At 43.0% G+C, this 16,122-nt stretch overlaps 1 protein-coding gene across 3 annotated transcripts in view; it reads left to right on the forward strand.

Annotated features, from left to right (window-relative positions):
* Positions 1 to 16,122, forward strand: part of SLC26A5 (solute carrier family 26 member 5) — a gene marked incomplete at its 5' end in the record, with an annotated part of 31,966 nt that overhangs the window by 7,908 nt on the left and 7,936 nt on the right. For 2 of the 3 annotated variants that reach the window (XM_084896944.1, XM_084896946.1), the window contains 9 exons: positions 976 to 1,128; positions 4,266 to 4,348; positions 8,690 to 8,837; positions 9,959 to 10,072; positions 10,777 to 10,854; positions 11,528 to 11,623; positions 11,855 to 11,961; positions 12,938 to 13,007; positions 15,594 to 15,686. In XM_084896944.1, coding sequence (XP_084753070.1) covers positions 976 to 1,128; positions 4,266 to 4,348; positions 8,690 to 8,837; positions 9,959 to 10,072; positions 10,777 to 10,854; positions 11,528 to 11,623; positions 11,855 to 11,961; positions 12,938 to 13,007; positions 15,594 to 15,686 — 942 coding nt within the window. The remainder of the gene's footprint in view (positions 1 to 975; positions 1,129 to 4,265; positions 4,349 to 8,689; positions 8,838 to 9,958; positions 10,073 to 10,776; positions 10,855 to 11,527; positions 11,624 to 11,854; positions 11,962 to 12,937; positions 13,008 to 15,593; positions 15,687 to 16,122) is intronic. The other variant, XM_084896945.1, reaches the window with a different exon arrangement.

Below are 16,122 nucleotides of genomic sequence, written 5' to 3' on the forward strand. Positions count from 1 at the left end.
AACCTATGAGATGATGCTAAAGCTATTCTTGGGCCAAACCACCTCGGTAGGTATTTATGTACCAGACACTGTGCTAGGCCCAACAGTGAGTGAGCAGACATGGCCGCTGCTCTCTTGGAACTTAGTCCAATGGGAAGACCAATAGTTAGCCCTTCATGGCATAAATGTGTAATTGATTACAATATTGTTCGAAGCTGTGAAGAGAAGGCACTGGCTACTAGGAAAGCTGGATAGGGAGACCTTTAGATTAGGGGTCTAGGAAAGTCACTTTGGGGGGGTGCTATTTAAATTGAGTCCTGGATGGATTCAAATGGAATCAAACTGTAGGAACATTCCTTAAATAACTAAATTCTTCATTTCCCATAATAGCTGGTAGCATACTTCTTACACTGAGATTTTTCAAAATGCCTCGTCACCCAGGAGACAGAACAGGAGGGACCTGCGTAGCTGTAGGCATTGCTAGGAAACGTGTGAATTGACTGTATTTGGGGTGCTGGGATTGCAAGCCTAGGATAAAATTAAAGGGCTTCTTTAACTCCCCTGGGCGTCTTTTCAAACTTCAGCACCCTCTCGCCTTCAAAGCCCACCTGATTCCTCTTTCATCTGCTAACCATGATTTCTCTTTCAGCTCTTAGAAGTTTTCTGTGTCTTTACCTTTGTATTATTTTTTTGGTATCAGCCCCTAATCCTTTCTCAGGACTCAGAGCAAGGGTTACTCTTCTGAATTTTATAATAACTACTCCATTGACACATGAGCATGTCAAAGAACACTGTAAGATTGTTGGATAAGAATTCAGCTTTAAAGTTGTCTGATGAGGAACAAAAGGCTCCAAATTGGGGGAAGCTGCAAAGAGAGCAATTTGAGCCTGAGAGCTCTTGACAAGAAGGCCCGGTGCTGGGCTGCTGTGGGAATTAGTGCACTGTGTCCCTCCGTCCAGCTGCCTGAAGTAAAGCCCAGTGTTCACTGTGTTGCAGAGTACGGTTGCTGTGTTGCAGAATGTTAAAAACCTCAACGTGTGTTCCCTAGGCGTCGGGCTGATGGTTTTTGGTTTGCTGTTGGGTGGCAAGGAGTTTAATGAGAGATTTAAAGAGAAATTGCCGGCACCCATTCCTTTAGAGTTCTTTGCGGTAAGTCAACTTTCAGCTATTTCTGAGGGGGGTGCGGGAGGGAGCGGGAGGGGACAGAGCGTTAGACCTCTCAGTTCTGCCAAGAGAAGGGTAGGATTGGAAAGGGGAACTTTTACAAATACACTGACAAGAAAGAAAAATCACTAGAGCACTGAACGGATGATTTTTAAAATATAGCTGAAGACTCTGTAAATATTTTAATAGGAATTACCAGGGAGTGATGAGATTAGGGAACATTTTTCTGCCTCAGTGTTTTATTGTCTAATTCTTTTGTAATGAACACATAACTGTAATAACCTGAAAAAAATTAAGCTGTTTCAATTTGGAAAAGAGCAAAAAAACAAAAAAAGTTCCCAAACTTTCTTGGATCCTGGCACTCCTGGGCCAAAAGAAATAACCTAACAGTTTCACTGAGTGAGCAGTTAGGTCTAAGCAGTGTATTTATGTCTAACAGCCTAGGAACTGTTTGTAAAAATAATGCACCTAAATTGAAATAAACTATATATTTATCACGCTGTTAAATAACCGCAATTACTTACTAATGGGAATAGGTCCACTTCACAAATCCTCACGTCAGATGGGCACCACTACCCTCCATTTCCCTTTCACTTTGCTTTTGCGTGGTACCTGCTTTCTACCCCAGCCACCACTGAATGCCCAGCTTTGCAAAGACAGAGTGTGATCAAAAGGAATGTAGTAGGAGCTGATGTGGAAACTGAACTGCCTCAAACTAGATGTGTGCATAGTGTCTGACACACGTCACTGTTCCCCTTGAAAGTTCTATCCCTGGTGAGTTCCCCTTGGTACCCTGGGACACCTTGGTGCATAATTTGAGAACCATAAGGACAAAAAGTAAAAAATATAGGTGTCAAATTTAGCCAAAAGTTTGAGCCAAGAAAAACAGCAGGCCAGCATTACAGCTCAGGAGGAAACCAGCCCCTCTGGTTCTTCTCCATGCTTTGGTCATGTCTACATCCCAGCAGGACTGTCTAGCAGTTTCGAAGCCTATTCTCTCGTTGGGGCTGGGCACAGAGTTCCCGCTTCGTCATGGAGGACAGCATGAGGCTCTCGCTCCTCATGGCAAGGAGGCAGGCAGACAAGGCCTAATTGTGCAGCAAATAGTGAAGGTTGCTTTCCCGGCCTGGGTTCCTGGGTCTGTCCATTTTCCAGGTTCCTTTTAGTGGAGTCCTTCATGTTTCCCAGGGCAATGGTTCTCCAGAATTTTATCATTGTGATTATAGGAGTCCAGTGTTCTTTACATTTCTTATCGAAGTTCTCCTCAGAGCAAGGGAGAGAGAAGCCATACTGGAAAATTTGAGTCTTTATGACTCCCTTTAAACATAAAATTTCTTTTTTTTTTTTTACCATAAAAACACTTTTGAGTTTTGTATTCTATTTCATAATATATATGTTTGTGTGGATCGAAAAGCAGGGTTTAAATCATTTTCCACTATATAAAGTTGAGGCAATGGAAATGTAAGCCACATTTATCCTGTGAACTTGAATATTCTGGGCAAATACCACCCCCCTACCCTCAACCCTACCCCCGCCAGATTGAGAGGCACAACTAATACAACTCAGGGTGACAGGCATAATTGTGACCAACAAAAAGGGGCAATTTGTCCTGGCCAGTGAGGCTCAGTAGTTGAGCATTAACCTATGAACCAGGAGGTCACAGTTCGTTTCCCAGTCAGGGCACATGCCTGGGTTGCAGACTCGATCCCCTGTGGGGGGCGTGCAGGAGGCAGCCGATCAGTGATTCTTGTCACTGATCTGTCTCTCACTCCCTGTCCCTTCCTCTCTAAAATCAATTAAAATATATATATTTTAAAGAACAGCGAGCATTTCATCAAAGGGGCCAGAAGCATTCATGCTCTTGGTCTCCCAGGCTGCTGTGTCAGATAAGCTCACCTCATTATGGGTTCCCTGCAGCTGCCACCACCGTGAGGGACGGCTCCCTTCCCTGAACAGCCTTAATCCTTCTCGGTAGCCCACTCAAAGTTCCGTACCACTAACTCTTCAGGATGAAGAAAATTGCCTCCTTCCTTGTTTTTTTTTTCTTCTTCTTGTAGTTCACTAAGGGTTGTACTTTCCACACCAACCGAATCTATGCCCTGGCAATCAGGAAGCTTACGTATGATGAAACGTGTGTGATGGGCACTTGCACTCTGACCCTGACTGAACTGGGAGGAGGCAGCTGCAGGGTGCTCCCCACACGAGGTGCTGGAAACAGGGTCAGCAGGACGATTGCAGATCCAAGCATTTTTTTGGTTTAGTTTTATTTTAATTTTTTTAATTTATCTTTTATGTTGAAAGGATTACAAATGTCCCCTTCTTTCCCCCCATTGACCTACTCCACTCCCCACTCTCCCTCAACCCCCCACCCTCCTTCTACCTCAGGCCTTCACCTATACTATTGTCTGTGTCCAGGGGTTATGCATAGATGCATATAAATTCTCTTTTAATTAATTTAAAAATTAATCTTTTCCCGCCCCCATTTCCCTCTGAGATTCCTCAATCTGTTGCATGTTTCCATGTCTTGATCTCTTTTATTCATCAGTTTAGTTTGTTCATTAGCTTCCACATATAAGTGAGATTGTGTGATACTTGTTTTCTCTGACTGGCTTATTTTGCTTAGCATAAGATTCTCCAGGTCCCTCCATGCTGTTACAAAGGGTAAGAGATAGTTGTGTGTGTGTTTTTTTTTACAGCGGTGTAGTATTCCATGGTATAACTGTACCACGGCTTTTTTTTATCCACTCATCTGCATTTTGTAATATCATATCCCCCCTTCCTTCACAATACACCCCTCAGTGACCTTTATTCATGCCAGGTGATCAGAGACACATTTCACCTAGCCAATAGGCACAGCCAACTCCTCAAAGGTTTCGTGGCCTCTTCTGGAAGAGACCAAAATAAAAAGGAAAGCATTCCAGGAGTTAAAATTAAAAGTAGAGTCCATTTTAATTTTTTCGGGGAGAGTCGTCAGGAGAATTTAGAATTGCTAGAAGCTAACTATCGTTCTTCTTTTTAAAACTGGAAGTTCAAGTGAGAACAGATTTGGGTTGGCTAACACTGTTTGAAGGGCTCATTTGTGTGGCACTTGCAAAGGACGTCTGGGTTTGTGTCTGTTTTAGGTGGTCATGGGAACTGGCATTTCGGCGGGGTTTAGCCTGCACGAGTCGTACAATGTGGATGTCGTTGGGACACTTCCTCTGGGGTAGGAAAATAACTTGAAGTAACCGTGTGACTTGAATAATCAGTGGATCTCTTATGGTTTCTAACTCCTGCTTTGGTGTTCTTGCAGTGAGAAACCCCTTTCATTCCTACCTTTCAAATCGCTGAGGGCTTGGGGGTGGGGTTTGGTTTTTTGTTTTTTGTTTTGATTTTTGGTTTTTAGCATGTGCATGGATTGTTGTTTATTGTGGTGGGGAAGGGAATAACATAAAATTTACAATTTTAATCATTTTAAATGTAGAGTTCAGCAGTGTTAATTATACTCGTGGTATGAAACTGATGTCCAGAGCCTTTTCATCCTGTAAATCTGAACCCCATGCCCATTAAACAAGAACTCTCCCTCTCCCTCCCTCAGCCCCTGGCAACCGCCATTCTGCTTTCTGCCTCCCTGAATGTGGCTGCCCTAGGTACCTCAGATAAGTAGAGTTTTACAGTGCTTGTCTTCTTGTGACCGGCTCATTTCATTCAGCATCATGTCCTCAAAGTTCATCCGTGTGGCAGCACATGCCAGGATTCCTTCCTTTCTAAAGCGGAATAAAGGGGTACACACCAGTAGCCGTTTACCCATTCATGCGTCAGTGGGTAGCAGTGGGAAAAATGCTGCTGTGAACACGGTGTGCAAGTATCTCCTCAGGACTCTGCTTTCCGTTCTTCTGGGTGTAACTCTGTGGGGCGCCTCCATGCTGGTTCCATACTGCCCTGCACCATGGGACGGTCCCACCTGCGTGGCATGTGGTGCTTGTTTGGTTTCCCATTGTTTAGCACTTACCAGTTTTTTTAAACTCTCCTTGGGAGACATAGAAATTAAGAGCAAAAAGACCTAAGTCCCACCTGCCCCTTCCTATCTGTGTGACCTGGGACAAGTCACTGTCCTCTCAAAGCCTCCGTTTCCTCTCCTGCCTGGCAGGCATGGTACCTGAGACCTAGCCAAGGCCCATTGAGAGAGCCTGGGAGATATTAGTGTGGCAGCTAATATGCTTTATGTGTCCAAGACACAGTAACCAAAAGTTCTGTGGCTCATTCTTTCAACAACTTTGTTAGTTTCAAATCATGTATTACTTCTTTGCTTCATTTTTTTTTCTTTTATCTAACTCTTCAAATAAAGGGAATAATAAGACATTTAAAGAAGCAAGAGTGACTATGAGCCTCTCCTGGTCTAGCTCTGTTCCTCTCTGACACTCTCTGGTGGTCTCTATCTCTGTGTCTCTCTCTCTTATACTATCTTACTTACCACCCTCTACTCTCTCCAAAAGACAGTCAGACATTGCCCTGATGTTGGAGGTTGACAGAACCGGGCATGTCCCATCAGACTTTGCCTGTAACCCCATCTACGAGGCTTGTGGGAATCACAGGGAGCTAGCTCTTTAAGACAAAGTTCACTCAACAGAGCAAGTGTTGAAGGAGGAAGCATGAACTCAAGTCTAACACAGTAATAATGCTTGATCTTCTATTTGGATTTGTAATTTATAAAATACTTTAATCCTGCCCGGCCCGGGTGGCTCAGTGTTTGAGCGTCGACTTATGAACCAGGAGGTCATGGTTCAATTCTCGGTCAGGGAACATGCCTGGGTTGTGGCCTTGATCCCGTGTGGGGCATGCAGAAGGCAGCCAATCAATGATTCTGTCTCATCGTTGATTTTTCTCCCTCTCTCCCTCCCTCGCTGAAGTCAATAAAAATATTTTAAAAATACTTTAACACCCACCATCTCAGTTGCTGCTCACAATAACACTTGGTGACATACATTATTCCCATTTCACAGATAAGCAAGTTCATTTAGTCAGCATGTGTTTGTTGAGTGCCTGTTACATGCCAGGGGCACAGCAGTTAAAGCAAACATGTGAGCATAAGTGTCTTTGTTTTCATGGAGCTCGTGTTCTCCTGGGGGAGACGGGCGATAACCACGTAGTGAGAAGTGCTATGAAGACGGGGGAAGCCAGGAAAGGGGTAAGCAGGGCTGGGGTTGCTGTGTTGGGTAGAGTATCCGAGAAGGTGACATTTGAGAGGCATGAATGAGGTTTGGTGACTCCTGGTGAGTCCCCACCTGGACTCAGCCCTCAGTCTTCCGATACCCAGTTGTGTGCACTTTCCATTACCTCACACCTGAGTCACTAACATAATTAGTCAAGTGATCAACATTAGTCTTTGACTGGATCCAAGAGATACCCTTACTGAATAACTAATCACAAATAACTGGAATCAATGTGAATTCTCACCTTTAGACTTCTTTTAAAAATTCACATGCCACCCATATACAATACTTTCCTGATCACATTGTACCCACACCTGCTTTCCCTCTGTCAAAGTTTTTCTTTTCTAAATAACATTTTACCTTTCTAAAACTTGGCTACGCAGAAAGTTTATTTCTGGAATTTTGCCCAAAACCAAGCAGGAAACCAATGATGCCTTCCTACCCACCTATCTGTGTCTCTTATCACCATACCGTTTCAGTTCTCTGTGAGTCTGATCAGTGCTTAAAGCAACATCCATTTCTTTACGCACAGCTCATCAATCCAGGTAAGGCTCAGTTGCGGTCCTTTTGCTGCTCTCACTTGGGGTCTCTCATGCAGCTGTAGGTGTCTGACAGGGTGACGGGGGAGGATCCAAGAGGGCTTCATTCACAGGGGTGACACCTCAGCCGGAGCGCTGGGACTGCTGAGGGCTGGCTGGCCTCTTCTCTCCACGTGGTCTCTATGCCGTGGCTCCAGACGGGATAGAAAAGCAGAAGCCGCTTAAAGCACTCACACAACATCGCTTTCACCACATTCTGTTGGTCAAAGCAAATCACAAGATTTATCCAGAGGAGAAACAGATTCCACCTCTGGATGGGAGAGCAGCACGTACAAGGATGGGAGGAATTTGGGGTTCCTATTTGAAAGCAAACTATCACAGTTATTTACACACATGCTATCACTCTTGTCTACACACACGCAAAGTACATACACAATACAGGGTCCAAAAAGTGACGGTTAACTATTAAAGATCCAAGTTGTGGCAGTACCTTCTGTTTCTTGGTTTACTTTCCTTCATTCCAAAATCAACCTTTTTCTCATATTCTTATTCCTCAGACCAAAGCTGCTCCCAGGCTTTCCCTCTTGGTTCACGCTTCTGTAGCAAAGTGTATAGTCAGACCCCTTGAGTTTGACTACCTGCTCCATCTTGGGCAAATTACTTGACATCTGCAAGCATCTATTTTTTCCCACCTATAAATTGGGATAATAGTGGTACCTATCTAGTAGGATTATTGTGAGGACACATGAGATGACATATATCAAGCATGTAGCACATAATCTAAGCTTTTTATGTTAGATTTCTCTCCTCTCTCGCCTCCCTCCCCTTTACCCTGGAACTTGAGACATCCCCTATGTTGCTGTGATATGACATAGTAAAAGAAATAGGCACAGGGAGGTGGATTCTTCATGGTTTTTGTTGGAGCAGTTGATGAGTGTTGGACCTGGGACAAGTTGCTTAGCCTCATTGTGCCTCAATTTTTTTCATCTGTAAAATGGCCGTTATGTTGGTGCCTCGCTTACAGGCTACTGGAGATAAATAAGCACAGAACCTGGCACAGAGGAAACACCTAATGATTGTTACTGTAAGAATAATATTGTGCATCAATTGGTGGTGGTTATTGTTATTATCTAGCCCAATGTCTCAAGTGGGAGCAGGTGCCTTTGAAAACCTATATTGCTCCTTCCCCCAAACTATTCTAGGGGATTCCTATTCTTTTCCTATAAAATGGGCCACAGAAATTAAGTTGCCCACTGTGGGGCTTTAGTAGTCACATTATTGGCCCCTTCAGACTCCCAGGTGAGACCCAAGGAGTATAATTTGCTGCAGCTCCTTCCTGATGTTAGAAACTCACCTCAAGGGATCCTGGGAAGAAGCAGTTGTGTGACATAACAAGGGAGAGCAGTGAGTACCTACTATTACTCGGACAGTAATTCTCCTCCAAGATAACCCTTGTCCGATACCCTCCCTGCCCTCAGACTTTGGTTCGAATGTCTCTTCTTCCTGTTCTGGGTCTTACTTACACCTGCCACGTAGGTGCCATGAGGTGTGCGGTTACTCCTTTTCTAAAGAAAATGGCATCTGATCTCTGCTGATAACCCATTCAGGTAGAAAGCTGGTGCCCTGGGGCTGGGGCCTGGAAAGAACCTCTCTGTGTCCAGAAGGGCCCTCCTCTTTGCCAACCGAGAGCAAACGCGTATCCAAGCATTGATGACCTCCTTTGTAAATAATGCCCCTCTGAAACTCGCCCCTCCCATGGCGTGTTTGTTTCCCAGTGGTCACAGCACTCGGGTTAAAGTCAGCTTGGTCTTTCAGGCTACTACCTCCAGCCAATCCAGACACCAGCCTCTTCCACCTCGTGTACGTGGATGCCATCGCCATAGCCATTGTTGGGTTTTCAGTGACCATCTCGATGGCCAAGACGTTGGCAAATAAGCATGGCTACCAGGTCGATGGCAATCAGGTAATTTTGTACAGATGTTCCTTAGTGATACAATGGTCATGCTCTGCTATGAAAAGCAAGTAAACTTGATTCCTCTGTCTTGATCAAAAAAACGTGTAGTTTAATGGTGGATGTATTTAAAGCATGCATTTATTGAACATTACTTTTTTTTCATAATTAATTTAGATCAGATCATTAGAATACTGAGGTACAGTCCTACCCCACGGGCAGAGGTCCAACTAGAAAGGTGAAATCTCCAATCTGAGGTTTATAGTTTGCCATACTGCCATTGATGTTATCACTGTTATTTTCAATTTCAGTTGTCATTCAATAGATGTGATCACTTTTTTAAAGGTCACAGATTGGAAATAAAATGTTTTTCCAGAACCATTTTTACTCCTCCGGAAACCTTCTCGTTGGTCATGATTCAGCACTCAATCTCCACAATATATTTTTTTGTCACCTTCTTTTATAACATAGCTCCAGATAAGATATTTAATCTGAATGCCATAAGCTGTAATTTTGGCATGACGGCGTGTGTTTCAACATGCTCTGTGTTTCTAAGAGGAGACGAGATGCTCCACATTCATATGAAGCACAGTCATCCAACCGAGGAGCCCCGAGAGCAGGACTCGCTGCCCCAGGAAGACACTGACATGTGCTCTAGATGAACAAGAGCCAGGCATTCAAAAGATCTCAGAACTATACACCTCAACCTTATATACTTTAAACAACAAGAAAGTTTTATCCCTAGCCAATGGACACAGACAGTAGGGGCATGTGCTGGGGGGCAGGAGCGGCCAGGGAAAGGTCAATGGGGGGTGGAGGGGAGACATGTGTAATACTTTCAACAAGAAAGAACTTAAGTTTTTTTTAAAAAGTATTGTCCCTTAGAGAATATTTGGGAAAGAAGGACTGAGTGCAGCATTTACCTCCAACACTAAAAATTCAAAGTGTTTCCCACCCCAACCTTAAATTCTGTAATAATTCCTATTTTGACCTCATACTAAACCATTTCTTATATCTGAAAAGACAGTGAGGAAACAGCCTGTACCTCTGAGAATGGATATTGCATGGGCCGTCGCACCTTCCTTTCTGAAGAATAACGGGTCTCTTGTGTGCTTTGTTTCCACATGGAAAAGGAGCTCATTGCACTGGGAATATGCAATTCCATTGGATCGCTCTTCCAGACTTTCTCGATTTCATGTTCCCTGTCTCGAAGCCTTGTTCAGGAGGGCACTGGAGGGAAGACACAGGTATGTATACAACTGGCTTCTCAGGACTAGTGATTTGGGTGGTGATTTAATTTTAATCCCTTGGTTCTTTTCTGAACCCAAAGCTATTCTGCCTGAAGATCCATGCTCCAGTGAGCTGTGAATCAGAGAAAAGTATGATTGAAGCAAACCCCAAGGAACTAAATCTGTAGGAAAGAAGTATACTCTCCAGTTAAATAAAAAATTATATGATGCTCCTTGCCTCAGACTGAGTATGGGAAGGATGTAGAACTTTGACCAATGATGGAAATATTCAGTGTTTGTACCATCCAATATGGCACTTGTGGCTCTTGTGCACTTACAATGTGACTAATGTGGGCAAGACCTTAATTTTTTACTTTAGTTTAAATTCTTTTAATCCAAATAGCTGCGTATGCCTATTGGCCACAACATTGGATAGCAGAGTCTTATTTGACTTCTTATGGCCCTTATGGGTCTCAGATCAGCACCAGACATCTCCTTTCCCCACCCTGGCAAGCAGATTTCAGTCCGAGTATTTCAGCTTCCGTTTAAAGGGTGTAAGAGAAGTGGGAAGGAGCTAATAGGTTTATGTAATGGTTTGGGTGCCTTATATAAATCCATCTTTTCTTGATCATCTCCCGTTGGTTCTCAAAAGACTAGGACCCACCTAAGCTGGCCTCTTACTCTCTCCTAAAAGCCCCTTCCATGTGTCTTTTCTCATGCAGCTTGCAGGTTGTTTGGCCTCGTTAATGATTCTGATGGTCATATTAGCCACCGGATTCCTCTTTGAATCATTACCCCAGGTGTGTAGCTTGGACTTGGTGTGAGGTTTTCCGTGTGTACAGATTTTGCTATTTTATTTGTTTATATTTTTGCAGATGTCTCATGGGTTTTTACTGTAACCCTAGCAGGGTGGTATGAGAAAGGGCCAAGGCTAGGACCAAGATCCTGGTCCACAGTCTACCAGCAGCTGGGACCTTGGGAAAGCCATCTCAACATCTCTGGGTCTCAGTTTTTATCTGCAAAGAGGGTGTTTGCACTGGCTAGTCTCCAAGGTCCCTTTCTCCTTGATCCTCTCTCACCTTCTACTTCCCTTTAAAATCTGAGATGGCCTACACTCATAAGACATTTGTTTACTGATATATTTAATCTAGTAGAGATGAACAGCAATGTTAAAGGAAATCAATGTAGAAAGGCCATGGGTGAAATAACTCCTTGAGTACCAAGTTTAATTCTGAACCTCTTGACTACCATGCAGGTTTGCTGCTAGGATATAAGCCTGGTTTTCCAAGGCCCATTTTAGCTAACCAAGTCCTGAAAATCCAGGTGTTCATGGCTCCAAATGTACCATCACTGCCGCGTAGGAAGTGAGTGGGGAGAGGGTTGTGGGAGGGCAGCAGGAGGACAGTGAGGAGCCGGCACACGGGGCTGTTAGGACACACGAGGAGAGGCAAGTATGGATGTGCTGTGTTTCAGGCTGTGCTGTCGGCCATTGTGATCGTCAACCTGAAAGGAATGTTTATGCAATTCTCAGATCTCCCCTTTTTCTGGAGAACCAGCAAAATAGAGCTGGTAAGTAACAAAGGTGATTGTTAGATGGTTGATTATAGCAACACAGGGATTCGTGCTGATAAAAAAAAATGTGAGAATTATAATTTAGTGCAGTCAGTTGTTATATGCAGTATCCAGTTAGGAAAGGTTAGGTACCGTGTGTGTGTGTGTGTGTGTGTGTGTGTGTGTGTGTGTGTAACTCTAGGAAATTGTTAACAGGATTCTCCATAAAGCTTTCTGTGTTTTGTTCAGACCATCTGGCTTACGACTTTTGTTTCCTCCTTGTTCCTGGGGTTGGACTATGGTTTGATTACTGCCGTCATCATTGCGCTGATGACTGTGATTTACAGAACACAGAGGTGAGTGCAAAGATTGGGGTGTATGTGAGTGTCCTGCTGGAGATCGTAGTGTTGTATCTGTCTACAGACTGGGCATCTTGACCATGGAGGCAGTGTTCCTAGAGTCCAGAATCAGGCACATTGTGTGTTCTCTGAATACTTATTGAGGGAATCCACCCAGAAAGTCAGCTAATGTTTGTATTGTATATTCTGACTCACAAAGCACTTGCCTCTGCATGCTAAGAAACACCAGGACATACTATCAAGACCATGGAATGTCAGATCAAAGACTTTGGGACATATTCTGGCTCTCAAAGCTCCCTGACATCTCACCTTACCTCACTGGGCTTCCATTTGTCAAACAAAACTTAAGAAAACTTCTATGCTAACTGGAAATTTTTATTTTCTCCCCACCTCTTCAGTTGACTGTCCACACCCTGGTCAGAGACTCCTAGAAACAAAAAGAAAGTAGGATGACAGTTCTATCTACTGAGTAGAATGAGAACTTGAGTCATGTAGGGCATGACTTGAACTCTGCACAATTCATTTTTACCCCCATCTTTAAATACCCAAGTCTTTTGTCCTGACCAGATCGTTGGTGTGGTAGGGGTGTGGTGTAGTGTGTATTTGTTTGGTATGTGTGTGCGATTGTGTTGTCTGTGTGTATGTGAAGGGTATGTGTCATGTGTGAGGTATGTGTTTCTGTGTGTCTGTGTGTGTTTCTGTGTGTCTGTGTGTGTTATTTGTGATATATTTGCTGTATGTGTGCATTGTGTATGTTGGGGGTGAGGTGTAAGGTGTGTGTGGTGTGAGGTGTGTGGGGAATGTTAGGTTTGGAATGGCACTAGGAATGTGAAAGTCACCATCTAAGGATCAAGTATTCCTGAATTCACTAGCCTATCCACACATGACATTTAAATGTGCACGACTTCATGTTTCAATTACATACTGGGTCTCAACACAGTGGTATTTTAACACATTCACTCTCTCTCTTCAGTCCGAGCTACAAAGTCCTTGGACAGCTTCCTGACACTGATGTGTACATTGATATAGATGCATATGAGGAGGTAGGACCTTTTCTGTCATTTTAACTGGTTGTAAGCATGTGATGTAATGTAATGTGATTGGCTAACTGAATTTTATTTTCACCTAGGACGAAAAGTGAGGGTGAAAAGGAAGGGGGTGTACTGGTCCAAGTGAAAATCCTGAATATTGATTTACTCTCTGGATTCACTTTTATAGCTTACACTGTACATTATACCATGCATTAATTGCTCAACCTCCTAATATTGTATTGTGTGAGATATATATATATATATATATATATATATATATATATATATATATATATTTGATTTTTTACAGAGAGGGAGAGAGAGCTAGAAATATCAATGGGAGAGAAATATCAATCAACTGCCTCCAGCACACCCCCTATTGGGGATGTGCCCACAATCAAGGTACATGCCCTTGACCAGAATGGAACCTGGGACCCTTGAGTCTGCAGGCCGACACTCTATCCACTGAGCCAAACCAATTAGGGTTACGTTGTCTCTTTTTAAAATGAGGATAAATATATATTGTTGGAAAACTAAGGTATATATTTACAAAATGCTGAAACTGAGAGAATGGTTTGTATGTGCATGATTTTTTTTCTGATGATTTAAACTGATGGTAAAATATTAACTATATAAAAGATAGGTTAAAATATCTTTGATTTTGAATGTTCTTTTGTGGAATCTCAAAGACTTTTATAAAATCTTTTAAAACTAGTTTTCTCTGTTTTATTTTTGCTGTAGAAGAACTTCTCAGATTCACTGTAAGATATTAGAAAATGAGATTGTATTAGGATTACTGTTTTCTCCTCCTTCCAAAGAATTATATGCTGAATTACTTGTTTCCAAACTATATTCTAGAGTTCAAGGCTTGCTTTTTGTTTTAAGATAGAAACATCAATGATGAGAGAGAATCATTGATCAGCTGCCTCCTACATGCCCCAACAAGGGTCCAAACCCACAACCTGGGCCTGTGTCCTGACCTGAAATTGAAACGGGACCTCTTAGTCCATAGGTTGACATTCAACCACTGTACCACACCAGCTGGGCTCCCTGTGTTTGTTTCTATGTATTAGGTAGACCTGCACGTCTCCTGGAACTGGTAGAGTGTCCTTGTGTAGTAGGTATCCTACAGGGCCCAGTGGCTCAGCCCACCTGAGCTGAGCACACTAGGTGTGCCCCTGTGTAGGCTGTGTACACAGTCTTGTAGTTGAGCCTTGATTGTGATTGGCATCACTAGGAGGAATTAACCTCCAGGCCAATTGGCTGTGAGGACCAACTGTGACTATAGTGGAAGAACTGCTGTTCAAAAGACACCCCTATGGAGTAGGACTCACTTCAGTGAGGTGTTAGTGTTCACTGAGTCTGTCCCTGGAGGGTGTTGCTCATGGGTATGTAAAGTTGTAATCTGGTATGGTCTGAAGCTGTTCATCGGGTATACTGGCTCTGGGGCCTCCCATGAGATGCAAAGTCAACTACAACTGGGACCACCCAGCAGGAGCCACAGAGCCATCTGCAGATGGCTGCTACTTGTGTGGGGCTTGGAAGTGCCCAGGCTAGGCCAAGCTGTGAAGCAAGGCAGGCTGCTGCTAGTGCCAGGTCTTGCTGATGGCCAGCTGCTGCTTGTTTAAGAGATTATAGGTAAGTCTGAAATCTGAGCCAGGAAAGACTATTCATATGGAAAATCCACTGCAAACAGCTTGGGTGGGGCTGCAAATTAGATTGGTGGGTTCTCAGGAAATCACCAGGGCAGAGCAAACAGTGTGAGAAATTCAGATATGGCTGCCAGTCATCTCTGCAACAGGGGAAGGTCTCAGCATAGGAACAATGAACCCAGCAAGCACCCCTGTCTGGGAGAAAGCCACCCCTGAGTTTTTGCTCCAATGCCAGATAATCCAGTTTCTCCAATGTTTCTGGATCCTCCCAAGCTGCTGCCCCAGCACTGGAGCTTACAGGGATCAGGACCATGTAAGTTCATGCACTGTCCTTTAAGAGGAACTGCTGGGTCTGCAGCAGCCTCAGTGTCACTCAGTCACAGATCCTATTGCTTTTACAGCCCAAGTTACAGGGACTTCTCTTCCCAGCTCTGGAACCCTAGGCTGTGGGTCCAATGTGGGTCTGGGACCCCTGGCTTCTCACAAGAAGCCTTTTCAGCAGAGATATCTTCCCAATTAAAAAAAAAAAAAAAAGCCACACATAGTGTCAGACCAGCCCACTTGTCGCCTCTGCCCCTCCTACTAGTCTCTTTATACTTTCTTTATTCTCTACTTGTAAGACTTCCGTTTAGCCAGATTTCACGCAGTTCTGAATGATAATTCTGTATTTTAGTTGTAATTTTGATTTGGTCGTGGAGGCAATGAGTACTGGCATTTACCTATACTGTCAATCCTGGTTCTCTGATCAAAATATGCATTTTTAAAGGCTTTCTTTTCAGACTCCTTCCTCCAGAGCATGATTATGGAAACATTATTTTATCTAAACACTATTAAGAGGGTCCTTAGCAACCTCTGTATGAATTTTTAGGTTAGAAGAGGGGGGCTATTGCAGTTTTGATTCTGAAATATTTCCATGTTTTAAATTCACTAATATTTTATTTCTCAGGTGAAAGAAATTCCTGGAATTAAAATATTCCAAATAAATGCCCCAATTTATTATGCAAATAGTGACTTGTATAGCAGTGCATTAAAAAGAAAGGTGAGTCACAAAAAAAATTTTACATTGTTTCTCTCTACATTTTTGTGTATATATATATGTGTGTGTGTGTGTGTGTGTGTGTGTGTGTGTGTGTTTGTATGTATATATATATATATCCTTTTAAAATGTGTGTGTACATTTTTGTTTATATGTATGTGAGTATATATATACTTTTCTTTAAATTTTTTAAAAGGTTATATATGTGTAAAAATTTTAAAGAAAAGGTGAAAAAATTATTTTAGATTTTTTGCTCTTGGGATCATAAGGGTTCCTTTGGTCATGATTAGAACTTGACCCTACACTGTCCAGTTTATAGGAAATCCTCACAATCAACCCAAAGTCTCTTAAATATAAGAACCTGAGAAATCTAAGTTTGAATTTACTTTAAATACTCTTTATTACTTTGGCTTCTGGTTGGCTTGAATCAAGGCCAAGA

Source organism: Pipistrellus hanaki (assembly GCF_964339955.1).
Source record: "Pipistrellus hanaki genome assembly, chromosome: 10".
NCBI lineage: Eukaryota > Metazoa > Chordata > Mammalia > Chiroptera > Vespertilionidae > Pipistrellus > Pipistrellus hanaki.